The sequence below is a fragment of the Cervus elaphus genome, chromosome 10, assembly GCF_910594005.1.
Source record: "Cervus elaphus chromosome 10, mCerEla1.1, whole genome shotgun sequence".
NCBI classification, from domain to species: domain Eukaryota; kingdom Metazoa; phylum Chordata; class Mammalia; order Artiodactyla; family Cervidae; genus Cervus; species Cervus elaphus.
Window position 1 is genome coordinate 17,807,261 of NC_057824.1, and position 25,933 is coordinate 17,833,193.

General features: G+C 47.0%; 2 protein-coding genes across 18 annotated transcripts in view; one reads left to right on the plus strand and one right to left on the minus strand.

Moving 5' to 3' along the window:
* Positions 1–39: 39 nt before the first annotated feature.
* On the plus strand, positions 40–25,670 carry DNASE1 (deoxyribonuclease 1). Of its 16 annotated transcripts, none has more exons than XM_043914178.1 (11): positions 74–189; positions 9,175–9,241; positions 15,965–16,381; positions 16,637–16,808; positions 17,517–17,645; positions 23,133–23,280; positions 23,852–23,935; positions 24,434–24,546; positions 24,626–24,780; positions 25,116–25,212; positions 25,331–25,670. In XM_043914178.1, exons 5-11 carry the CDS (start codon positions 17,541–17,543, stop codon positions 25,376–25,378), a joined length of 750 nt encoding a protein of 249 aa, XP_043770113.1. In that variant the 5' UTR covers positions 74–189; positions 9,175–9,241; positions 15,965–16,381; positions 16,637–16,808; positions 17,517–17,540; the 3' UTR covers positions 25,379–25,670. The 16 variants fall into 16 exon arrangements, with proteins under 16 accessions (XP_043770109.1, XP_043770113.1, XP_043770114.1 ...); XM_043914179.1 differs by having other exon boundaries at positions 16,637–16,713; XM_043914177.1 differs by having other exon boundaries at positions 16,640–16,808.
* TRAP1 (TNF receptor associated protein 1) overlaps positions 25,614–25,933 on the minus strand; it is a 51,470-nt gene continuing 51,150 nt past the window's right edge. For both annotated transcript variants that reach the window (XM_043914155.1, XM_043914154.1), the window contains exon 18: positions 25,614–25,851. In XM_043914155.1, coding sequence (XP_043770090.1) covers positions 25,750–25,851 — 102 coding nt within the window. In that variant the 3' untranslated portion in view covers positions 25,614–25,749. The remainder of the gene's footprint in view (positions 25,852–25,933) is intronic.

Below are 25,933 nucleotides of genomic sequence, written 5' to 3' on the forward strand. Positions count from 1 at the left end.
GCGGCTGCGCGGGCGCAGAGGGATCCTTGAGGCTCGCGTCCCATCCTCCTTTGCGGCCGGGGCGCGCGACTGAGAGCGTTCTTCTAGCGCGCCGGGCAGGGCCAGGCGGAGCGCGGCGCCCGAGGACCGTGTGGCTGAGGTTGTAGGCGGCTCCCGGCGAAGTCTACTAAGTGTTGAGGAAGAGTCGAGGTGAGTTTCGGGCTCCGCCGCAGTTTGAAGTTGAAGTTTGGGTGCACCACAGTTTACACAGGAAATGTATGCGGGTTCACTGGTGGCCCCTCAGAGCTCATCTGAGTCAGGAGCCGACAGGTAAACGGGGGCGCCAGACCGGGGGCGGGAGCCGAGGGACCGAGCGCGGGCTTCCTCCCGGAGACGCTTGGAAGCAGGTTGACGCCTGAGGGGCAGGTTTCCCCGTGCGGGCAGGGGCCGAGGTGAGGCGATGCCCACCCTCTCCAGGCTTCCAGGTGCACGTTGTTAGGATTTGAGGGGCTCGTGAAGCCGGAGAGGTTCGCCGCGGACTGAAGTTTGAGAGACTTTATAAGTCGTATTAAGGGTTCGAACTTCCACTTGGGGTCCTTGGGAGCCGACATAGATACTGTTTTTAAAGGAGTTTCTAGTTGCAGTGTAAAAGTTGATCTGGAGAGGCAAGCCTGAAGGCTCGTTAGGAGGAGGCTGTGGTGATGCAGGCGAGAAATGAGGGCAGCCTGGATTTAGGAGTTGAAGTCGGGGGAAAGGAGAAATATTGAGGCGTTTGAATTGCCGTGACCATATTAGTTGTTAATACTTGTGGGTTTCTGGAAAAGAATTTCTAGGTTTCTGGCCTGAGCATCCGAGTAGAACGTGGTTTCAGTTACTGAAGTAACGAATACACGAGGAGGAGTTTTGTTGGGAAACTGATACAGTTAGGTTTTTTTTTTTAAGTTATAATTTACAGATCATAAAATTCACTCTCAGAGTGTTGGTTATTAGTATATTCACAAGGTTGTGGAACCGTCACTTCAGTTTCAGTTGCTCAGTCGTGTCCGACTCTTTGTGACCCCGAGGACTGCAGCCCGCCAGGCTTCCCTGCTTATCACCAACTCTGGGAGCTTACTCAAACTCCTGTCCGTCCAGTCGGTGATGCCATCCAACCATCTCATCCTCTGACGTCCCCTTCTCCTCCCACCTTCATTCTTTCCCAGCATCAGGGTCTTTTCCAGTGAGTCAGTCCTTCACATCAGGTGGCCAAAGGATTGGAGTTTCAGCTTCAGCCTCAGTCCTTCCAATGAATGACTGATCTCCTTTAGGATTGACTGGTTGGATCTTCTTACACTCCAGAGGACTCTCAAGAGTCTTCTTCAACACCACAGTTCAAAAGCATCAGTTCTTTGGTGCTCGGCATTCTTTATAGTCCAACTCTCATATCTATGCATGACTACTGGAAAAACCATATTTTTTACTAGACGGACCTTTGTCGGCAAAGTAATGTCTCTGCTTTTTAATATGCTGTCTAGGTTGGTCATAGCTTTTCTTCCAAGGAGTGTCTTTTCATTTCATGGCTGCAGTCACCATCTGCAGTGATTCTGGAGCCCAAGAAAATAAAGTCTGTCACTGTTTCCATTGTTTCCCCATCTATTTGCCATGAAGTGATGGGACCAGATGCCATGATCTTAGCTTTCTGAATGTTGAGTTTTAAGCCAGCTTTTTCACTCTCTTTCACTTTCATCAGGAGGCTCTTTAGTTAGTTGTTCTTCCCTTTCTGCCGTAAGGGTGGCCTCATCTGCATATCTAAGGTTATTGATGTTTCTCCCAGCAATCTTGATTCCAGCTTGTGCTTCATCCCACCCAATATTTCACATGATGTATTCTGCATATAAGTTAAATAAGCAGAGTGACAATATACACCCTTGACATACTCCTTTCCCCATTTGGAACTAGTCTGTTGTTCCATGTCCAGTTCTAACTGTTGCTTCTTGACCTGCATACAGATTTCTCAGGAGGCAGGAACCGTCATTACAATCCAATTCTAGAACATTTTATAACCCCAAATAGAAAGCTGTGTACCCATGAGCCTCATTCCCCTTTACTCTCTCCCTTGGAAACCACCAATCTACTTTCCTTTTATGCATTTGCCTGTTGTGTATATGTTATGTAAATTGTATCATATAAGCCTTCTCTCTGGCTTCTAATGAATGTAGTGTTTTTCAGGGTCATCTATGTAGCATGAATCAATTAATTTCTTTTGAAGGTGGGATAATATTTCCTTGTATGGATATACCTTGTATGGATATACCACATTGTATTTATCCATTTATCAGTTGTTTCCATGTTTAGGCTACTATAACTAATGGCCATGTGAACATTTCATGTATGTATGTGTGTGTTTTTAGTACTCTTGGGTTTGTACCTAAGAGTGTGATTGCTGGGTCATACTGCATTTAGTTCTGAGTGTTGAGATTCAAATGCGAATAGGGCTTTCAAGAACTTCCTCCATATGAAGGAGTTAGGAGGTGGTATTTAATGTCGGCTTTTGGAAACCTAAGTTAGTTTGTAATATAGGTTCCAATTGAATTAGTGAAGTAGACAGCACAAATGTGGTAGCAGTGGAGTGTCTCATTTGTACTAGAGGGATTTTGATTTGTAAGAGGTGACTGGGTGACAAGGAGAAGCCAGGGCCATTGAAAGAAAAATCTATTAATTTCCAGAGACGAGAGGGCATGTCATGCCACACAGGGAAGGTTTTGGTCAGGAGTCAGAAGCAGGAATGAGAGGAAAGCCTAGGTCCGGAGCCTTATTCCCTGAAAAAGGCAAGGCAAAGCAGGATAGAGGATTTAGGACTGGCTAGTTTGAATAAACCCCATGGACTTTGGGCTATGGGCTTCCCTGATAGCTCAGTTGGTAAAGAATTTGCCTGGAATGCAGGAGACCCTGGTTCGATTCCTGGGTCGGGAAGATACCCTGGAGAAGGGATAGGCTACCCACTCCAGTATTCTGGCCTGGAAAATTCCATGGACTGTATTGGTCTATAGAGATGATCTCTAGTTGCCTGGCACTTGGCCTGGGATGATCAGGGCAGGGGCAATATTGACTTCATCTTTGAGAGATAAACGAGTTGATGAATTTGCATATGAGAGACTGCTCCCTAGTAAATTGATTACTATTATTGGGAATTAGCTAGTCCTGGAAAGGATAGTCTCCCCCTCCCCCTAGCAAGATTTTTAAGATGGCAAAACATCATACTATACTGGGGAAAAAATCATAAATGCATGGGAACATGGCTGGGATGATGTGAAGGAAGGACAATTGTGAAGCTGTTGCATATTTTTTTCATTTAGGATTTAAATCTCTTGGAAGCCTGGGAAAGAACCCCCCGCCCCCTGCCTTTCTCTCTTCTGCCGCCTGCTCAAGTCTGGCCATATTATTCTTTAAAGCAAAATGAGTTATCAAAGTGTAGGTTAGAGAAGGGAGTATTCCTTAACCTTAGCTTTTCAGCTTATTTACCTGTGGAATATTTTAAACTGGAATGCTTGGACACCACCCTTAGACCTGCTAAATTAGTCTTGGATAGGTTTCCCAACCTGTCATTTGAAAGTTTCACAGATGATTCTTACCGTCTCCAAGCTAGAGACTGATGGTAACTACATTTAGCCAATACCTACTGAGCAAATCCTATTGACTAAACATAAAAGAGATGCCAAAAACTGAGCGAGGAGGTGATTGGAATTTAGGGTTAAACATGATTCCTCCCTTCAAGGAACAAAGTTCTGGGGCAGATTTTCTTTGACCCAAGGTGAACCATGGGAGCCGCCTTGACCTGGACTTGATTGTGACTTAGCTCTAGCTGAAGCTCTGAGGTTCACAGTCTCCCACTGAAATGAGGCAGGAGTCCCCCAGTGTGACTAAGCTGAGGGACAGTGTCCAAAAACAATGTTACTGGGTCCCTGTTAGTTCAGTGGTAATACTTTGTGTTTGTTCCCTGCCAGCATTTGTGGCAGAACTTTACTGCCAGGGACATGCAAGGACATTTAATATATTAAAAGTCAGAATTGTCCTTGTGTTTGATAAACTTTACAGGGTATATCAGAAAGAGAGCAAGTGCAGAAGTGTGTGGGAAAATGTAGACACAATGAAAGGAGTGGTATTCCAAGGAGAGGCTGTTTTCCAAGCCCATAGGAGTAGCTAATTTTGGGATCTAGGGGAAACAGGCGAAGGTTGAATATGCTATGATTATCACTTTCTTACCCTCCTGGAATATGTTCCTTTTTGGAACTGTGACATCCTCCACTGAGTTACTGTTTTAAACAGTTCTGTGAAAGAAGTGAAAGGCTCTTTTCCCGGGTCTGTGGTTTGGTTATAAATCCCCAAACCTACATGGCTCCCTCTCATTTATCTTGTCAGGGGCTGGGGAGAGGGCAGAACAAGGGAAGAGTTGTCTGTATTCTCAGTTCTTTGATCATATAAGCTTTTTAAAATTTCATTTATTTAGGGTGTGCTGGGTCTTTGCAGCATACAGGCTCTTCATTGCTGTGCGCAGGCTGTCTCTAATTGTGGTGAGCAGGGGATGCTCATTTCAGTGACTTCTTTTGGAACCCGGGCTCTAGGGCACATGGGCTCAGTATGTGGCACACTTGCAGCATGTGGGATCCTAGTTTGTGGACCAGGTATTGAACCTGTGTCCCTTGCATTGGCAGGTGAATTCCCAACCCCTGGACCACCAGGAAGTCCCCATATAAGGTTTTATTTACTGTTGTATAATCCTGTGTGCTGCACTGCCAAAATTGTTGAAATCCAGAGGGGAAATGATTGCTTTACATGTCAAAAGTATACAAAAGTCATCCTAGGTTATACTGCATTTCTGTCTACCATTGCTATCTTTTTGTGTGATACATGTTTCTATTAATTTTGCTGGATGAATTTAAGGGGAGATTCCATGCAGATGTACTGGCCTCAATGCAAAACAACATTTTCCTTAATAAAGTTGATAATTTTGATGTTAAAATTAGGTCAGATCATCTTCCACATAATATTGTTAAGATGACAATACTCCCCCAAGTAATGTACAGATCAGTGTAATACTTGACAAAATCCCAATATTCTTTTTTCAGAAGTAGAAAAACTGATCTTGAAGTTCATATGAAGTTCATATTAAGAGGTCCTAAATAGCCAAAACAATCTTAAAAAAGAACAGAGTTGGGGGATGATTTCAAAATTTACAGCAGAGCTACGGTTATCAAAACTTTGCTACTGACATAAGAACAGAAATACAGAGCAGTGGAATAGAACTAAATGCCCAGAAATAAACCTATGCATCATGGACATTTGATTTTGACAAGGATTCCAAAACCATTCAGTGGGGAAAGAATAATCTCTTGAATGAATGGTGGTAGGACAACAGAATATACACATGCAAAATATACACAAATTAACTCAAAACAGATCAAAGACCTAAATCTAAGAGTGAAACCATAAAACTCTTAGAAGAAAACAGATAAATTCTCATGACCTTGGATTTGACCGTTGGTTTTTAGATAGAGCACTAAAAATACAAAAAAACAACAAAAGAAAAAAAATCCATAAATTGGATTTCATCAAAATTTAAAGCTTTTTTGCATCAAAGAACACTGTCAAGAGAGGGGAAAGACAACCCACAGAATGGAAGAAAACATTTTAAAATCATATATCTGATAAGGATCTAGTATCCATAATACACAAAGAACTCTTACCACTCCACAACAAAAAGGAACAACCCGATTAGAAAATGGGTACAGAACTTGAATAGACATTTTTCTAAAGAAGATATACAAATTACAAATGGCTCACAGCATATAGAAAGATGCTCACATCATTAGTCATTTGAGAAATACAAATCAAAACCACAGTCAGATACCACTTCTCACCTACTAGGACAGCCATCAAAAACAAAAAAAAGTCAAGACCTCCAAAATAGAAAATAAATGTTGGTGAGAATGTGGAGAAATTGGAACCCTCATGCATTCCTAGAGGTCCAAAATGGTGCAGCTGCTGTGGAAACCAGTTTGGTGGTTCCTTAACAGGGTGAACATAGAATTACCATGTGACCCAGTTATTCTGTTCTTTGGTGTTTGCTCAGAACTAGGAAAAAAAAAGGTGTTAAAAACATGTACTCCTGCTCACAATAGCCAAAAGGTAGAAACAGCTCAAATGCTCATCAGTGGATGCATGGATGGACAAAATATGGAATATACATGTGATATATATAATGGAATACATGTTACAGTGTATATTTGCTTATTTTTGATGTTTATACTAATAGATCTTTTAATTAAATTAAAAGTTTGCCCAGATGCAATAGGAATCAACTGTCAGTTCTTAGGAGAAAGCACTAATGATTGAAGGGCAATTCTTCAATTTAAAAGATTTACTGACATGTATTTCTAAGAAAATAAGTAGTTTAAAGAATGTTCATAAATAAAAGTGTATCTACCATCCAGCCTAAGAAATAGAGCATTATCTTCCGTGTTTTAAAATTCTAATTTCCATTTGTTGCCTTCGTATTTCATCAGGTTAGTAGAATGGTAATAAATATGCAGAAAACTCAAGAATATGACTTTCCAAAAATTCACATGTCATATTGTCACATGATGTCACATTCATTCGGTCATATTATTTATCACATCATTAAGTCACATTCATGTGACTGGGTAACATTTTCAGAGATTGAAAGCTCCATGTGATTAGTAAAGGAACCTTTAATTTTGAACCTGAACTGGCCCCAAATAAACACTGAATTTTCCTCTAGGAAGAAAAGAACATTTATGAGTTATGTCCTAGGCACCTTCTTTGACCTTTTCCAACCATTATGGAACCGTATTCATCTTTTTAAAAAAATATTTATATATTTATTTATTTGGCTGCACCAGGTCTTAGTTACAACATGTTAACTTTTTTGGTTACAACGTGTGGAATCTAGTGCCCTGAACAGGGATTGAACCTGGAACCCCTGCCTTGGTAGCATGGAGTCTTAACCACTGGGCCACCAGGGAAGACCCTTATATGACTTCTCAGTTTCTCAATCTACATCTTTCCCCTCAGTTGCTTTATTTTCCTTGTAATGTATCTGCTGAAGGACATTAGATGGTTGATTTGTGGAGTTTTCCACAGATTTGGGTTTTGCTTATTAGCATATTTGTAGTATCGTTTGACATGTTGCTCTGTCTTCTGTAGTTCCTGCAAATTTCCAGCTGGATCCAGAGACTTTATAGTCTTGCCAATAGATTAAATCCTAGTCTCATAGATTATTTATTTATCAGAAGGCTTATAATGTGGTTTTTGGTCTCTTTTTAAATGACAGTAGCCCTCCATGCTCAGTGCCTAGACTTTTGCTTCATTTGAGATTGTATAATGGTCATATTTGCTAAGTCAACTGCACAATAACAACAAGAAGTGGTGATATTCTAATTATAACTTTGGTTTCCTATATCGTCTGGAATAATTTTGTAAGGACAGCCTTATTTACTAGTATTTGTGTTCTTTGTGCTGTAGTTCATATAGGAAAGGCAGGATAAATCTTTGATTATTTTTTTATCCAGTTTTCAAAGTAATGAATTGGTTCTCTGTCATTCTCAGAGGGTTACCAGTTAGTTTTCTTTTTAAAATTTTGTTGTTGTTCAGTTGCTAAGTTGTGTCTGACTCTTTGCGACCCCATGGACTGTAGCACACCAGGCTTCCCTGTCCTTCTGTGTCTCCTGGAGTTTGCTCAGATTCATGTCCATTGAGTTGGTGATGCTGTCTAACCATCTCATCCTCTGCCACCCCCTTCACCTTTTGCTTTCAACCTTTCCCTTTCAACCTTTCCCAGCATCAGGGTCTTTTCCAGTGAGTCATCTCATCAATCAGGTGGCCAACATATTGGAGCTTCAGTCCTTCCAATAAGTATCCAGGTTTGGTTTCCTTTAGGATTGACTGGTTTGATCTTGCAGTCCAGGGGTCCCTGAAGAGTCTTCTCCAGCATCACGATTTGAAAGCATCATTTCTTCAGCACTCAGGCTTCCTTATGGTGCAATTCTCACATATGTATGTGACTACTGGAAAAACCGTTCCCTTTTCCAGGGGATTTTCCCAACCCAGAGATTGAACCTGGGCCTCTTGCATTGCAGGCAGATTCTTTACCAGCTGAGCCTTAAGGGTTTCCCTGGTGGGAAAACTCCTGGCTGTTCCTCATGAGTTAGTGGTTATTGTGTTTGCTCTCTTGTTCCTTCTGCTTTAATGTTTATTTCTGAAATGAGTTTTTCCTTTTGTTTCTAATTCTTAAATTGTCTCTTCATTTCTGAATTTTTGAAAACCTGAGTTATGATGTTCGTTCATGGCTTGTATAATATTTTTAGTGATTTTAAGCTTATATTGAAGTAGTATATTACAGTTTTGATCCATTTTTTGAGCGTGTCCTCCTCCTGACATGCTGTTTTGTTTGCAGGGATGTTATTTTGCTCTTCAATTTCTTTTTTTCTTACAGTAACATTATATGGTGTTTCACTTCATTATACTTTTCTGTTGCTCATTTTTGGGTATATTCATTTTTCCTGAACTGTTACAGGGAAGCTTGATTCAGATAGCTTTCCTTTCTTTTCAGAGCTCTCTCTTCTGGTGTGTTCAGGCAATGTTAAAAAGAAAAACAGTGACTTTCTGAGATTTTAGTTTTGTTTCCCTTGCCCACTTTTATCTGGACTCTCTCTTTTTTTTTCATCTTTATTGTCTCCTTCCTGCTCTGTTTTTTATTCCATTGCCAGTAGTTTCTTCTCAGTATGGGGCCCTTCTTGGACAGAGGCCCTGGTGAATCAATTTTGAGAAGTCATAGATGCTAGACCCTTCTAGGCCTTTCCACTGGCCCTTGCATATATACTGCAGATTGGAGTAGGCAAAATCATTCCCAGTTTCAGTGGCTTTTCTTAAAATGGCTCAGTATACTTTTTGGTGAACACTTGTTGATTATTTGGGTTTTTCATCATCTCAGATTTATTGTGACACGCTGTTATTTACCTCTGCTTTCTCTAACATGGGCACTTAACACACGTGGGGTATGGCTATATATCTATCTATATTGGACACTGTGTTGTAGGTATACAAAATAAATCTACCTGTGTTTTGGGGCCTCAGGTTCTTGCAGATACTTTTTCATCTGTTTTTGTTGTAAATGTTTCATAAGCATTTGTTTTTCAGATCTGTGTTATGTAGTGATTTGGGAAGAACCAGAATGTATGAAAGGACTTACCTGGTAGCTCAGAAGGTAAATAATCGGCCTGCAATGTGGGAGACCCTGGTTCGATCCCTTGGTTGGGAAGACCCCCTGTAGAAGGAGATGGCAGCCTACTCCAATATTCTTGCCTGGCAAAATCCCATGGACAGAAGAGCCTAGCGGGCTAGTCCATGGGGTTGCAAAGAGTCGGACATGACTGAGTGACTAACACTCAGAATGTATGTGGCCACTACAGCCATCTTTAGAGCCCAAGTATTGATCTTTCAATGCACTGTTATTTCAAGTTGCACGTATAATTCTTAAAGGAATGTTTTGCACCTGTGTTCATTGAGTTTGGCTTGTAGGGTTTTTTATGTGCTATTTATTATTGTTTATTTCAGGGTTATAATAAGTGCCCCCAGAGAACTTCCATGGATTTGGAGGGCCATTGTCCCATGGCCTGTTCAGTTCCATCTGTATTAAAGTAGTCAAGAGGCCCATCCAGGTCAGGAGACAAGCCCCATGCTGGTCCTAATGTTGAATATTATCCCAAATTATTTGTTGGATTGGCCAGACCCACTTTGATACAATCTCAGTATCTTTCCAGGCTGACGCCTATCCTTTGCTTTCCTTCTACAGGAGATCTCCCTCTAACCTGCTTATTCTAGTTACTAAATTATTTTCCTCTGAATCCCATTTCTCATTAAAATTGAATTAATTTCATTTCATGATGTCTGGACTGGCAACTCTTTCCCCTGAGGCCCATTTCTGTCTTATGGGCCTTGTCTATCCACCAACCATGTTCTTGCCATTGTGTGCAATGGTCTAAGCACAGTTAGGATACCCAAACCGCTCTACCAGCTAATCCTACAAAATTTTGGTTTCTTTAAAGGAATAGGTTATAAAGTCAGTGTTCGATATTTTTATAACCCTAGGATGGCTCCCCCCAGCTTGTGCTGTTCCCTCATTGTCTCTTGTAAACTAGCCAGCATATGGTTTTTGTTGTTGTTCAGTCGTGTCTGACTCTTTGCAACCGCTTTGCATACTCTTTGCAACCCTTGCAGCATGCCAGGCTTCCCTGTCCTTCACTGTCTCCTGGAGTTTGCTCATACTCATGTCCATTGAGTTGATGATGCCATCCAACCATCTCATCCTCTATTGCCCCCTTCTCCTCCTGCCCTCAGTCTTTCCCAGCAGCAGGATCTTTTCCAATGAGGTGGCTCTTTGCATCAGGTGACTAAACTATTGGAATTTCAGCTTTAGCATCAGTCCTTCTGATGGATATTCAGGGTTGATTTCCTTTAGGATTGATTGATTTGATCTCCTTGCCGTCCAAGGGACTCTGAAGAATATTCTCCAGCACCACAGTTGGAAAGCATCAATTCTTCAGCACTCAGCCTTCTTTATGGTCCAGCTCTCACACTCATACATGACTACTGGAAAAGCCATTAGCTTTGACCTAAATGTACTTCTGTTGGCGAAGTGATATTTCTGCTTTTTAGTATGCTGTCTAGGTTTGACATGGCTTTCCTTCCAAGGAGCAAGTCTTTTATTTTATTTTATTTTTTTTGCAAGTGTCTTTTAATTTCATGGCTGCAGTCACCCCACCGTGATTTTGGAGTGGTAAACTGCTCTCCACTGTTACTGCTGAGCCGTCTGTGGGAGAGGGAAGGCAGCAGCCTGGGGTCCACTCAGCTCGCCTCTCTGGTGTGGATCTGCCACGTCGTGAGCTGGGATGAGCATGGTCAGGGCCCCAGTACTCTCATAACACCCAGCCCAAGAGAGGGCCTCTCTCCCATGAGTTAGGGGCTGGGCAGAATACGGGAGCCCCGCCCTCCCTTGATCACACTCAGATGGTGTGTGTGAGTATGTGTGTGTTAGTTGCTCAGTCGTGTCTGACTCTTTGTGACCCCATGGACTGTAGCCTGCCAGGCTCCTCCGTCCATGGAATTTTCCAGGCAAGGATACTGGAGAGGATACTGGAGTGGGTTGTCATTTCCTTCTCCAGGGGATCTCCCCGACCCAGGGATCAAACCTGGATCTCCTACATTGCAAGCAAATGCTGTACCCTCTTAGCTACCAGAGAAACAGGCAACTAGGCTTTTCAGATTGCCTTCTTGCACTTAGTAATGTGCATTTAAGGTTCTTGTGTTCATGTGTCTGTCTCTCAGACTTGGGAACAGTGGTTTGCCCTGTGTCCTCCTCGTTATGGATCCAAGAAAAGGTGTTGATTTTCAGTCAGTTCAGCTTTTTACTGCTTGTCAGGACAGAGTGGTGACTTCCAATCTCCTTGCATGTGAAACTAGAAACCAGAAGTTGACTCTTGTCAGTTAATCTTGTATTTCCAACCTTGTCATAGTAATTTATTATTTCAAGGGTTTTTTTTTGTTGTTAATTCTTTGGTATTTTCTACATAGATAATTCATGTCATCTATGTATAAAGATTAATTTATTTCTTCCTTTTTGATCTGTGTAACGTTTATCTCCTTTTCTTGTCGTATTACCTAGGACTTCCAGTATGATGATGCATGGGAGTGGTAAAAATAGACATTCTTACCTTCTTCCTGATCTTAGTGAGAAAGCATCTAATTTCTCCCATTAAGTATACTGTTAGCTGTATAGTTTTTCATTGTGATAAAATATATGTAATATAAAATTCACAATTTTAACCATTTTTAAGTGTACAGTTCAGTGACATTAAATGCTTTCATGTTGTTGTACAACCATCACCACTACCCACACACTGTCCATTTTCAGAACTTTCTCATCATTCTGTTCTTTTGGGTACCTTGGAGTGAAGTTGCTGGATCATAGTAATTCTGTTTAATTTTTTTGAGGAATCTCAATACTGTCTTCCACTGTGGCTGTACCATTTTGCATCCCTGTCAGTGGTGCATAAGGATTCCAGTTTCTCCACATCCTTATAAAACTTACAATTTTAAAATATAGTTGCCATTCTAATGGGAAGATAGTGAAAGTTCATCACAGTTTTGATTTGCAGTTCACTGCTAATTAATGATAGTTGTCATTTTTCATGTGCTTATTGATCATTTGCTTATCTTTGGAGAAATGCCTGTTCAAGTCCTTTGCCCATTACAAAAAGTTTTTTTCTTTTCCCATTTAAAAAATTTGGTTGTTTGATTTTTGTTGTTGAGTTGTAGGAGTTCTCTATATATTCTGAATATCAGACTCTAATGGGATAAATGATTTCCAGGTATTTTCTCCCATTTTGTGGTTGTCTTTTCACTTTTGTGATAGGTCCTTTGCACAAAAGTTTCTAATTTTAATGAAATCCAATTTAGCTGTATTTTGTTTTGTTGGTGATTTTGGTGTAATATCCAAGAAATCACTGCCAGTCCCAAAGCTGTGCAGTTTGTGTGTCTATCTTTATGCTAGTATCACACTGTTTTGATTACTGTAGCTTTGTACAAAGTTTTGAAATCAGGGAGTGTGAGACCTCCAACTTCGTCCTTTTTCAAGGTGGTTTTGAATACTTCGGCGGGGTTGGGGGGGTTCCTTTGATATTCCATATAGAAAACCATAAGATAGGTTTTTCTATTTCTGTGAAAAAAAAGTCACTGAGATTTTGGTAGGGATTGCACAAATGGGTAGATCACTTTGGGTAGTGCTAACATCTTATTAAATCTTCCAACCCATGAAAGTAAGATATCTTTCTGTGTATTCATGTGTTCTTTGTAATTCCTTTCAGCAATGATGCATACTTTTCAGTGTGTTAAGTCTTTCACTTTCTTGATTAAGTTTATTCCCAAGTATTTTAAATCTTTCTGATGCTATTGTAAGTGGAATTGTTTTCTTAATTTCCTTTTAGGATTGTTCATTGTTAGTGTGTAGAAATACAACTGGACTCTATTTTTCTTTTCTTTGTTTATTGATGCTATACTCTTTTTATTATTTCCTTTCTCCTGCTAGCTTTGTTTTAGTTTGCTCTTATTTCCTTAAGGTGTAAGTTAGACTATTGCTTTGATACTTTTCTTCTTTTTTAATGTAAACATTTATAGCTATAAATTTCCTTTTTAGCACTGCTTTTGCTGCATCCCAAAAGTCTGGTGTGTGTGTTTTCATTGGTCTCAGTGTGTTTTCTAATTTTTCTTGTGATTTCCTTTTTGACCTATTGATTGTATGAGAGCATGTTGTTTAACTCCCACATATTTGTGGATTTTCCAGTTTTTTATTTATCCATTCACTCTTCAGTGGACATCTAGGTTGCTTCCATGTCCTGACTATTGTAAATAGTGCTGCAATGAACATTGGGGTACATGTCTTTTTGAATTGTGGTTTTGTCAGGGTGTATGCCCAGTAGTAGGATTTCTGGTTCATAGGATAGTTTTAGTCTTAGTTTCTTAAGTAATCTTCCTACTGTTCTGCATAGTGGCTGTATCAATTTACCTTCCCACCAACCACATCCTCTCATTTACTGTTTGTAGATTTTTTTGATGATGACCATTTTGACTGGTGTGAGATGATACCCTCATTGTAGTTTTGATTTGCATTTCTTTGATAATGACTGGCTGATGTTGAGCATCTTTTCATGTGTTGATTGGCCTTTAGTTGATTTTTTGTAGTGATACATTTTTGTGTACATTTTTGTAGTGGTCATATGGGAAAGGAGTACATCAAGGCTGTGTATTGTCACCCTGCTTATTTAACTTATATGCAGTGTACATCATGTGAAATAACCAGGCTGGATGAAGCAGAAGCTTCATTTCTGGGAGAAATATCAATAATCTCAGATATGCAGATGATACCACCCTTATGGCAGAAAATGAAGAAGAACTAAAGAGCCTCCTTGTCCTTTTTCTGGGATTCCAACTCATGTACATTGGATTGCTTGTCAGTATCTGATGCCTTTTTTTCTCTATGCCCTTTATTTGAACAGTTTTCAGTTGCCGTTTTTGAGTTGTATGATCTTTTTCAGTGTTGATCTGATGTTCATCCCAGACTGTGTGTTTTTGCATTTCAGATATTATCATCATCTCTAGAAGTTCCACTTAGGCCTTTTTATAGTTTCCATTTCTCTCATTATGGTCATATTTCCTCTACTTTCCTGAGTATATGAAGCATGTCCTTGTCTGATCATTCCTTTATATCTGTTACTTCTAGATCAGTTGCTATTGATTGCTTTTTCTTATGGTCATAAGTCATATTTTCTTCTTTTTCACATGCCTTGTCTATCCACCTTTCATTGCCTGCTTGTGATAGTGGAGCATTACCCCCCTTGCCAGCTAGCCTGATACCAACCTTTTTCATTGGAGGGGCTGAAGGAGAAAGGGCCTGTGTCCTGGTGCTTTGCGCTTTGCTCATTCCTGTTCTTTGACATCGGCTTAGCCCTAGAGAGCTTCTGTGGCACCTTCTCAGGCAGTGTCCTAGCTACCAATTCAGCAGCACTTGCCCAAGTGCCAGTGATGAGGCTGTTTATATATTTGGAAAGGGACAGGCACTGCCAGGCATGTTCCGCGGGTACCCAAGTTGGTCTCCTGCAGCTTTCTGGTGAGAGTTCATCAGCACCTCCACCCTGGTGGCTTTACAGAACTCTCTGCAGACAGCTTCCTGGCTGACTGTGTTGGCAGCGTCTCAGATGCTTCAGCCTGGTGAGCTTCACCGTCCTGTAAACTGCTGTCTCCCAGCCCTGAATCCTCCCTGCACCCTAGAGTATTTTATACCTTTTGGTTCATTTTAGTCAGTTCTTATAAATAGTTAATAGCTCTTTATACTAAACTTCCCTTGTTTAAAATACCTTGTGGTTTCTGTCCCCTGACCAATAGACCTGGCCATTTCCTTATTGGATACTGGACATTATGTATTTATGTTGTTTTGTTATATTCCTTCAAATAGTATTTATCTTGGTCTGGCATGCAGTTAAGTTCCTTGTCATCAGTTGATCCTTTAGAGAACTGCTCCTGAGCTGTGTTAGGGTGATCCAGAGCTGCCTTTGGTGTACAGATAATTTGGCCTCATTACTGAGGACGAAGCCCTTCTGGGGATGCCAGCCAGTACTGTGTGAATGAGGGAGCTATTCCGTGGTGGTCTGTGGGGGCACAGTTGATCCCCATTCCTGTGTGAGCTCAGGAGGTGGTTCTGTCTGCTCCTTTCCAGGGATTCTTGTTCCAGCCTCCTCACAGTTTTTCTCGGACAGGTGCAAACTTGTCTTTGGCTGAAGACTTGAGGGAGTGCTCTGTAGGTCCTGGAGCTCTGCTTGCTTTTCAGCCCCTGCTCCCCAACATTCTGTCCCACACGTTCCAGCCCCCGGGCCTCCCTGACCTCCCAGGGAGACACTCCTCACTCATGGGCAGCTGGGTCTCTGTTTCCCTTCCCTGCGCTGTAGCCTGGAAACCACATCGGCTGTGGCTGGTCATAGAGCCCAGAGCTCCCTGGAGGTCCAGTGGGGAAGACTTGACACTGGCACTGCCATGGCCCTGGGTTCATTCCCTGGTCAGGGAACTAAGATCCAGCGAGCTGCATGAGTGCCCTGCACGTGCCCTCCCACCCCAAACCATTGGGCCCACTGTCTTGGTTTCCCTTCTCTCTCGGATCCTTGTCTTGCACTTATCCAGTGGCTGAGAACACATCACACCACCTCTTGCCTGGTTTTCTCATTGTTTAGGGGCCTCTCTTACTCTGTCTTGAAAAAAGTGAGTAAAGCACACAAATGAAACGGCCTGTCTGGAGCTTGATGAAATTTCAGGACAGCTAGGTGTCCTGTCGCTCAGCTGACTGACATTATTAACACTCCCTTTTTTCTTCTTTTTAAACTAGTTGCGTGTGAGTGGGACCAGGGAGATGGCACAGGCTGAGAGGAAATGACGTGGTGTCGTTCCCGCAGCACATTTGCATTTTACCAGCTTCCTGTGCTGTGTCATTTGTGGCTGAGGCTCCTGCGAAGATCAATGTCTCTTCATGGGAGCCCAAGTGAGGAAACAACCAGTTATCAAGGCATTTGCGCAGGCCTTCTGTATGGCCTGCTACGACTTCAGCAGTCTTTGGACAGTGTGGACCCAGACCGACAAGGCCACCCACCTCAGGCCACTCTGACTTTGGCCCGAGTGAGCCGGACTGGACTCATTCCTGGTCTCCTGAGGTCATCGCTGCTCCTGCCTGAGACCCTGTCCCTTGACTGTGACTCTGCTTTTATGCAGGCCCTGGGGGAAGGTGTCTGGAAAGCCAGCCTCACAGGTAAGTGGATGTGTTTTTGAAGCTGGTATAGACATGGGGTGAGATCAGTGCCACTGACCAGAGCCCTGCAGTTCCCGAGGAGGCGGACATCTCTGCCAGGCTGAGGAGCCTGGCCCTGTGCAGAAGCCTGCTCCTTTACTCAGTCACCTGGGAGGGCCAACGTGGGGTTCCTCTTGTGTGAGATGCTCACACTTAAATGGGCACAACCAGAGCAGCTGAAGAGGTTGGAGCATCTAAAGCCCTGGTTCTGTCCAGCAGGCCCCTGACTGACCTTCATCTCTTCACTCAGCCGGGCCTCAGTGAGCACCTGCTGTGGATCAGGCCGTGCCCAGGTGCTGCTGCGTAAGCCCCAGCTCTGCGGGACTCAGGCCCAGTGGGATGAGGCTGACCGTACACTGTGTTAGATGTGACTGGTGGGCAGAAGAAAGTGAGCAGGGTGAAGGAGACAGTAGTGGGACAAAGCCTGCTGCTGAGTAGGATGCTGTGGTGGGGTGGCGTCTGGGCAGAGGCTCGAGTCAAGGGAGGGACAAGCCCTGTGTCTGGGGTGGAGGAGCAGTGCAGAGGCCCTGATGCAGGAGCCCCTTTGGACAACTGTGTTGAAACCGTCAGTGTGAAACACCCTAGTGTCTGTAGAGAAGCCCCATGGCTGGTCCCAGGTGGGAAGCACAGCAGGTACTTAGAGTTTTCAGAAAATAGCATCGCCCACCTGGCCAAGGGGGCAGAGTCCCCAGAGAGGAAACAGGCCTGGAGCTGGCCGCCTGCAGGCCCCAAGGCTTCTTCTCTGAGCGAAGCGGTAAACCTCAGCTCAGGACAGGTGCTGCCATTCTCTGAGGAGCCGCAGGACAGCCTTACAGAATACAGCATTGCTGTGTCCTTGCCCTGCACCATCTTCACCTTTAGGACTGGGGTAATGAGAATAAGTACTCTAGGTTTCAAACAGGATACAGAGATCTTTAGTCCCAGAGACTTGGTTGGACAGAGAGTGTGGTCTAGTTTCCTTATGATCATCTCTCGTTGGCTTGCATTTCTCTTGCGTTTTTAGCTCAGAGATGTCCACGCACAGCCTGCTGGTCAGACCAGCTTGCCTAGTTACCCACCACAGCCTCCAGCTATCTACTTCAATGACGCATTCCAGGTAACACACAGACTGCTTCTGGCTATGGAGTTGCTCACAGCAGACCAGTCCTGCCGAGGACTCAAGGCACCTGCTCAAAGGACTGGAGCGCCACCCTGGGGCCCGCAACGCAGAGGGGAGCTTGAAGAGGTGAGTCTCCCTCCTACACTGGCCTCTCTCTTGGGAGCTGGGCAGGGGCAGCTGCCAAAAGGCAGAGAACCCAGAGGAGCCCCAGGTAATCTTGTGGGGTTGGGGAGACTGAACTCTGGGGGCTTGGGAGCTGTGGAGGCAGTGGGACTCAAGGGTGGAGATCCCTGAGAGGGAGGAGGCCAGAGATGCAGAAGTGCGTACGGAGCAGAGCTGGGTCTTTGGCCGTTTCGTGGTGCCAGGGAAGAGCTGAGGGCTGGCAGGAGCAACAGCCCTAAAAATGCCAGTCTCTCCGCTCGGACCTTGGGTGGCCGGCCCCCTCTGCTGCCCCGTGGAGGGAGACACCGTCCCAGTCCTCTCCTTTGTCACACACAGTGCCTGACTCTGCGTCTAGTCACTATCTACACTGATAAATGGGACAGAAAGGAAAGAGTGAGAGACCCACAGAAGATTAAGATGCTGGAGTTGGCAGACATAGAGTTTAAAATAACCAATTAACATTGAAATTGGTAAGATGGAGAGTTTCACAGAGAAAAGGTTGAAAATTCTAAAAGAGGAAAGTACAATAACAAATTTAAAATTCAGTTAGGTGGATTTAAAAGTAGATGAGAGACAGCTGAAGAAAGGACCAGTGAACTGGAAGATAAATCAGTAGAAAATCTCTCTGCAGACCTTGCCATGACCAGCTCATACTATCCACACTGTCCTGGACTCTGAACCTTCTGGAGACCTGTTGGATGGGGGGAGAGCCTGTTGAGGAGGCATTCTGTGCTTGGGAGAGACTGAGGGGGCTTGGGGATTTGGGGGACGCTTTTCACTCAACTTTGTTGGAAATGTTACTCACTGGGAGTCTAGTCAGTGGAGCTCCGTGACTCTAGTTAAATCTTTCAGGGCCTCAGGCATCAGGAATCTGAACCTGTTTGTTCATGGGCTCAGGCTTAAGGTATGCCAGTCTTCACAGCACACACCGTGGAAAATGCCTCTGGTGGGATGAGGAGCCAGGAGAGGCCTGTCTGTGACGTGCAGAAGGCGAGCACGTTGGCACTCAGGTCGGTGGGCCACGGGGCCCAGGTGTGGCCTGTGGCAGTGACGCAGCGGGCACTGGCGTAGCTGGTGAGGGGGCAAGGTCAGGGCTGTGCTGAGCATGACTCTGAAACTGTTGTGGGTTATAGCAGTTCATACACATGCCATGCTGAGAACCTTTCCATCCTGGGTTAATGGTTTCCTTATAATGAACAGAAATAAATTCATGAGGGACGGTGAGCTAAGGTGGGGTCATGGGCCAAGGCCAGTGGCTGAGCTGAGTGATGACTGCTGACCCACACTGTCTGTCGGACACTGATTAGAGCGGTGTCCCAGCAGAGACACTGACCATCTCGAGTAAAGGACGGAAGCCCCTTCGTCCTCCAGAGTGCTCTGTCTTGGGGCCAGTGAACACCCCTCTTGAGGGGAGAGAAGGAATCCAGGTCAGGTCTGGCTGAGGGTGGGCACAGCAGCCGCTGGCTCCTGGGAGCTTCTGATCAGTTCATGCCAAGCATCCGGGAGCCGCCTGGACGCCCTGCAGTGTCCCTTGTGCTTCAGGACAGGCGGCCTTGCCGGGTTCTCTGGGGGGTCCGTGAGGAGGGGACGTCCTCTCGTGTGGGAGGTGGGGGGCAGGAGGTGACGGGGCAGGTGAGCACAGGGCCTCTGCCCTTCAGGCATCTTTCAGGGATGAGACGGACGAGGTCCCTGCTCCTATGTAGCTTGTGTTCTATTAATAGTGCAGAGGCTGGCCTTCAGTGAGCATAAGCAGGTAGGAGCAAACACACTAAAACAAAGAAAACCAGTGATAAGGGTCACGGAAAAGGGACACTGGGACCATGCTAGTGGCAGGGTCAGGTGGGGGAGGGCGATCTCCCTGAGGAGGCACGTGAGCGGAACCTGGGCGGCCCTGGGGCAGAGCGGGGCCCTGAGCTCGCATCGCCCAGCCCCTGGTGGGTGCCTGCTTTCCCCTTAAGGACAGGAGGAACCCATGACAGGTTCTAAGCCGGGGAGTAGGGTGATCTGATTCACAAGATGTGTGGGTGCTGTGTGGAGACTGGACTGTGGGGAGAGTTTCTGGGAGTGGGGAGACCAGTGGGCGGGTTTGCTTGTGTTTGGGGAAGGACAGGCACGGGCGAACCAGAGCGGGTGGAGCTGAGGAAAAGCAGGGACCCCAGTGAGCCTGAGGCGTCTGGCATCTGGGCAGGTGGGGGCCATCGTGGGAGGGGGCACCCCAATTGTGTGTGTTAGACCTAGAGGTCCAAGGGACCCACAGGCCAAAGAAGTAACAGTTTCATTTTTAAATCGTTAAGTCCAAACAGTTTAAGTACAGTATTTATATCCTAACAACTTATAATAGACATTCGGAAAACAATGTAAACATAAAATTTTTTTCATTGCATTTTTAAGTGGCCGTAATTTCTTAGGAGTGAAACATTTGCCTGTCAGGCTCTTCTTGAATTTTGGAATCAGACTGGACATGGTCATCCTTGTTGCCTTTTCCATATCGACTTACACAGTAATTGCCTTTTCAGTAACTGCCAGAAACCTAGCTTTGCAGACATGAAATTACACAAAGCAATGTAGCAAGATGTCATGTTGAAACGCTGGAGTGTTGAGAGATGTTTAGTATCACCGTTTTCCCCAAAAGTAAAACGCATCCTGCCGTGCCGGCAGCTCCGCTGTGGGCTCCTCCGGGCACTGCTGCTCTGCGCCCTTCTTTTCCCCTGGGTCTGTGGGCCCTCTGTCTCCTGGGCCACATGTTGGTGTGCAGGTTGCACCCCTCCACCCCAAGTTCTTGGGGGCGCTCACTGGGTCTTTTTTTTTTTTTTTAACTGCACTGGATCTTAGCATGCAGGATCTTTTAGTTTTGGCATGTGGGATCTTGTTCCCTGACTAGGGATCAAACCTGGACCCTCTACATGGGGCGTGTGGAGTCTTAGCTACTAGACCACCAGGGAAGTGATGGTCTAGGATAGGATGAAGTTTTAAGATGTGAGATGATCTTTTCGTTCTATCTGTTGATCCTTAATACAGACTTTATTTAGAGTTGAAGATATTGAGGTTCAAAGTGGTCGAAGGTGCAGTGGGTGAGCCTGGACTGGGCCCCACACCCCTGACTCTTGGCTGGGCTCTTCCCGGGCTGTGCTGCCTGCCTCTCTGTGGGCCTAACTTAGGGCTGCTGGTGTGGCCGTGGAGCTGGGCACTTGGTGCAAGTGAGGCCATAGTTGGGACCTTTTTTCTGGCAGGTTGGTGAGGGAGGGCAGCTCTTTGGCACATAAGGGGCAGTGTTTGGTCGATGGGGGAAGAGGGGTGCCAACAGGTGCCTGTGTCCCTGAAAACTGGGGAGCGGGGTCCAGGTACCCTCCGTATGAGCCACGGCCGTGCCACCTACTGGTTTATCCTCACGCTCCTCAGAGAGCTTCACCTGCGTGTCCAGGCGAAGTCCATGGAAGAGAGTTCAAGGCACCTATTCTGGATGCATTCATGGTCTTGGTTAGTGGTTAGAATCTTCATTTTGATCCTCTTGCAGTCTTGGAGATTTTAAAACAGGAGAGTCAGCAATCAGACCTTTGCAAAAGGCTGCAGTGGGGCTCCTGGCAGCCTGAGGGCAAGGCCACGTGACCCTGCATTGTAGGTACCGTTTTGAGGAGCTGACTAGCATTCCTGCTGACCGCCAGAGCTGTCTGTCAGCATGTTCTCATTACTTCAGGGGGTTCTGGTCTTGGTTTACTTTGAGTTGTTTTTAATCCTGTGTCCTCCTCCTTCATGACCAGCTCACCACACCCATGACACTTCTATGATTTTGACCTTGGTCCTTGAAGACTGCTCTTCTCAGGCTGCTCCTGCTTCCTGAAGCCCAGTCCCCATAGCCCTGCACACACACCCCACATGCCCGCCACTGCAAGGCCCTTCCATTCCAGGGAGGGACCCAGCCTTCCTACTTGCAGGGCTATCGTTGGTGACCACCGCCTCTCCCTAACGGGGCAGAGCCCCCATTGATGGGGTGATGGGCTGAATGATGCCACCCTCCCTCCGATATTTCCATGTCCTAATCCCTGGAAACATCACATGGCAAAAAAGGATCTCACGATACGGAGATGGTCCCAGATTATCTGGGAGGACCCTACACTCACTCACCTCCTTCTCTGAGGGTGAAAGAATTGACACGGAAGGCAATGAAGTGGTGCAGCCACAGCCAAGGACACCAGGAGCCTCCGGAAGCTGAAGAGGGCGGAAGGGCCTCCCAGGACCTCCCGAGGGTGTGCAGCCTGTGACACTTTGATTTCAGCTCAGTGCAGTGATTTGGATCTCTGGCCTCTAAAACTACTAGAGAATAAGTTTCTATAGTTTTAAGCCATGAAGTTTGTGGTGACTTGTTGCAGCAGCCACAGGAAGTGAATACAAATGGGAAGGCAAAGGATTCCAAGAAGAAATGACTGGACTCAAGGCCTGGCAGACCCCGATCTGCTGCCTGACCGTGTTCTTGTGACCTACTCCTGTCACCTGCGCCTGCACACACAGGTGGGCTCTGCAGCCCCTGCCCCTTCCTGGTGCCCACCACCCTGAAGCCCCCACAGGGAAAGGTCAGGAAGCGGGGCTGGGGCTGGGGTTGGGGGGAGAGGGGTTTCTGGAACAGAGCTGCCACCATGGGCTCCATTCGCAACAGGGACAGTCGGGCTTTGTGCCGGCGCCGAGGTCACCTCAGATCCTGCAGCTGGAGTGTCGCTGGCGTCCCGCCCTGCAGGTCACCTGCTCCCCATCCCTGGGAGAGCAACATGTGCAAAAGCCAGAGAGCCTTTGGCTATATGGAATGACTTTAAAATCAAGTGCAAATATCATCAGGTGCTTTTTACGGAGGCAAGGGACCTGTGCCTCTCAAAATAAACACGTGGCAGTCACCCACCCGCTGAGAAAGGCACACAGGCAGGGCCATTGTTCCGTGTCCTCCAGGTGATGCCCTGGGAAAGGGCACAGCTGCCTGAGCCTTTAAAACCCCAGGGGGGACAGACATTGCTGTGTGGAGCTGCGGCAGCTCCCGCTTGCATTTCTTAGCACTCTGTGAGTATTTTTTAAGCAGCCAGAGGAGAGAACTAGTACTGCAGAATACCAGTCCTTGGCAGAGTTCTCTATGAAAGGTTTCAGGTGAGTGTGCCCGGTGCCCCAAGGGCTGGGTGACTTGTGCGCATAGGAGGTGGACGCCCGACCGCGAGAACCCTGGCCAGTCCCGTGGAGGGGGTATCTGGAGCGTGAAGTGCAGTGAGCTGGCACTACACTGCCAGGGGCTTCCTGGGCTGGCGACCCTCACGGAGCTCATCTGCTGGTGGGTGAGGGGTGAGGAGATCTAGGGCCCATTACGTGGTCCTTGGCACCTGGCTCTCACCCTGGCTGTTTGTCCAGCTGGGCTCAGGGAGGAAAGGGGGCCCAGTCTGCCCCCCAGCCCACACGTGGCTCTCCCTTCTGCTCCAGGATGAGGGGCACCAGGCTGACCGGGCTGCTGCTCGCACTGGCTGGCTTGCTGCAGCTGGGCCTGTCCCTGAAGATAGCAGCCTTCAACATCCGCACCTTTGGGGAGACCAAGATGTCCAACGCTACACTCTCCAGCTACATTGTGCGGGTAAGTCCAGCTCTGTCCCCAGGGCCCTCAGGGTGGGGAAGCTGGAGGTGGGCTGTCTAACAGGCCCTGGGAATCCTGGGCCAGTGGTCAGTCCTGAGGGTGACTGGCAGTGGTGATGATGGGGGGCATCAAGGTCTCAGCCCACCTGTCAGTCAGGGGGACAGGCCCTCGTTACTGCCGTGGTGTCCATGGCTGGTGTTAGGGTCCCAGGCCAGGCTGTGACAGGGAGTGTCCGGGGTGGGGGCAGCAGCTCAGCCGGCTCAGATGCCGCGGTCTCCGCTTGCCTGCTCAGCAGCACTGTGGCCTTGTCCCCAGATCGTGAGTCGTTATGACATCGTCCTCATCCAGGAGGTCAGAGACAGCCACCTGGTGGCCGTGGGGAAGCTGCTGGACCATCTCAACCAGTGGGTGAAGTGGGGTCCCAGGAGGCCTGGGGGGAGGGGGATGATGACGACTGTCTCTTCCCGGGCACAGTGCCAGGTCAGCCAGGCTGCAGGGACACAGGTGTGGGGTACCCTGGGACTCGCCCCACCACCAATTCCTGACTGGGATGTTTGTCTCCTCAATCTAGGGATGACCCAAACAACTACCACTACGTGGTCAGTGAGCCGCTGGGCCGCAACAGCTACAAGGAGCGCTACCTCTTTGTGTTCAGGTAACGCTGCAGGCCTCCACCTCACGGGCACACAGGAGGCTTCAATGTGGCCTAGAGTCCGTGTGCCCCTCCCCTCAGGTTTGGGGGCAAGAACTGGGGCCTCCAGAGCAGGGGTCTGAGCTGCACTGTGCCCCTCGAGGCTCACAGCTCATGCAGAGGCAGGAGGCCTTGGCGGGAGCTCTGTGCTAGTGGGTCTGCGTGGTGCCTGAGCCCAGGCTGACCACCCTCCGGCCTGGCCTTCTGCAGACCCAACAAGGTGTCCGTGCTGGACACCTACCAGTACGACGATGGCTGCGAGTCCTGCGGGAACGACAGCTTCAGCCGGGAGCCCGCTGTGGTCAAGTTCTCGTCCCCCTCCACCAGTGAGTGCGCCTGTCCTGTGCTGCACCCCACAGCCCCTTTGGTCTCACACTGAAGTTACTCAGGAAGACGTCCACCCTCGAGGGGTGTCTCAGTTGTTCTCCACCCCAGCCAACACCCGCTCTGCTGTCTCCACAGAGGTCAAAGAGTTTGCCATTGTTCCCCTGCACTCGGCCCCATCGGACGCAGTGGCTGAGATTAACTCTCTCTACGACGTCTACCTGGATGTCCGGCAGAAGTGGGACTTGAACGTGAGCCCCCCCCATCCCCGCCTTGGGCTGTGGGGGCCCCCATCGTGCCTTGGGCCAACCCGTGGCTGTCTCCTGGCAGGACATCATGTTGATGGGTGATTTCAACGCTGACTGCAGCTACGTGACCTCCTCGCAGTGGTCATCCATCCGCCTGCGCACGAGCTCCGCCTTCCAGTGGCTGATTCCTGACAGTGCTGACACCACGGCTACATCCACAAACTGCGCCTATGACCGGTGAGCAGGGTGCTGCTGCCACTAGCTTCAGAAGTGCTTCCCAAGACCGGACACTCACCCTCCTGACTTAGGAAAGGCATTTCTTAGTTTTGGGTTGGAGCACATTTAGGGAGCACACGACCCTGGCAGATACGGAGGTTGGTCAGTGGTACGCAGTTTGGGACAACATTGAGCTGGGGCCTGACTGACTCCATGGTGGCACTGAAGCGTGGTTGGGGTTGTGTGACATTCAGCAGACCCAGAGGAGCTGGGGGGACAGGCCAGGACCCAAGGTGCAGGTGCAGAGTGTCACACCCTGGGCTCAAGGGGACTTGCTCTTATGTCTTCTGCTGTAGGATCGTGGTCGCAGGGTCTCTGCTCCAGAGTTCTGTGGTTCCTGGCTCGGCTGCTCCCTTTGATTTCCAAGCTGCATATGGATTGAGCAATGAGATGGTAAGTGTCTGTCCTGGACACCCTGCTTTTTTTGTTGACTTAAGAAAACCACCTCAGGCACACGACCATAGACGACTAGGTGTCTGGGGTCCCTGTGCTCACTGCCATCTTCCCACAGACCCTGGCCATCAGTGACCATTACCCGGTGGCGGTGACACTGACGTAAGTCCATCCTGGGGTCTACGATCTCTGCCTCACGCCAGGAGCTGAAGACAGCTGACTCGTTGTCACAGTTAAGAGCAGAGGGTGGAGCTTAAGGAACCCAGTGCCTTCCCTCCCCCGTGAACCCCCAACCACCCCGCAGCAGCTGGAATTTGAGGAGAGCACCTGACCCCCTTCCATTATAAGTGTGGCGGTTCTGTCACCAGAGCACCCCATCTTCTCAGTCGGGAAAGAAAGTCTAAAACTAAGAAATGCCTTTTAATTTAAATAAAGCTCCAAAGGGGGTGTTGTCATTCCTGTGTGTGTGCCTACTCCCTAATGACTGGCTGCAGGCTGCCTTGCCCACGGTTGTGTCTGTCCCCGCGTCCGCAGCCATCAGTGTCGCTCCAGGGCCTTGACAAGCAGGTGGTTCAGGCGTCCAACCATGGGTCGAGGGTCGTCAACAAGTCCCGCTGTGATCATGGCGTTCTCGTAGATCTGAAAAGCAGGACAGCACCTTGTCAGTGGGAGGGGGAACAAGGCCTGGGTCCAACCTAGGGACCTCAAATGCAAAGAGAAG

Excerpts from the sequence above, each read along its gene's own strand:
- DNASE1 (XM_043914165.1), top strand. Across the intron at positions 24,298-24,433 it reads GTTCTCGTCCCCCTCCACCA|AGGTCAAAGAGTTTGCCATT; the intron begins GTGAGTGCGCCT and ends CTGTCTCCACAG. Across the intron at positions 24,781-25,115 it reads ACAAACTGCGCCTATGACCG|GATCGTGGTCGCAGGGTCTC; the intron begins GTGAGCAGGGTG and ends CTTCTGCTGTAG.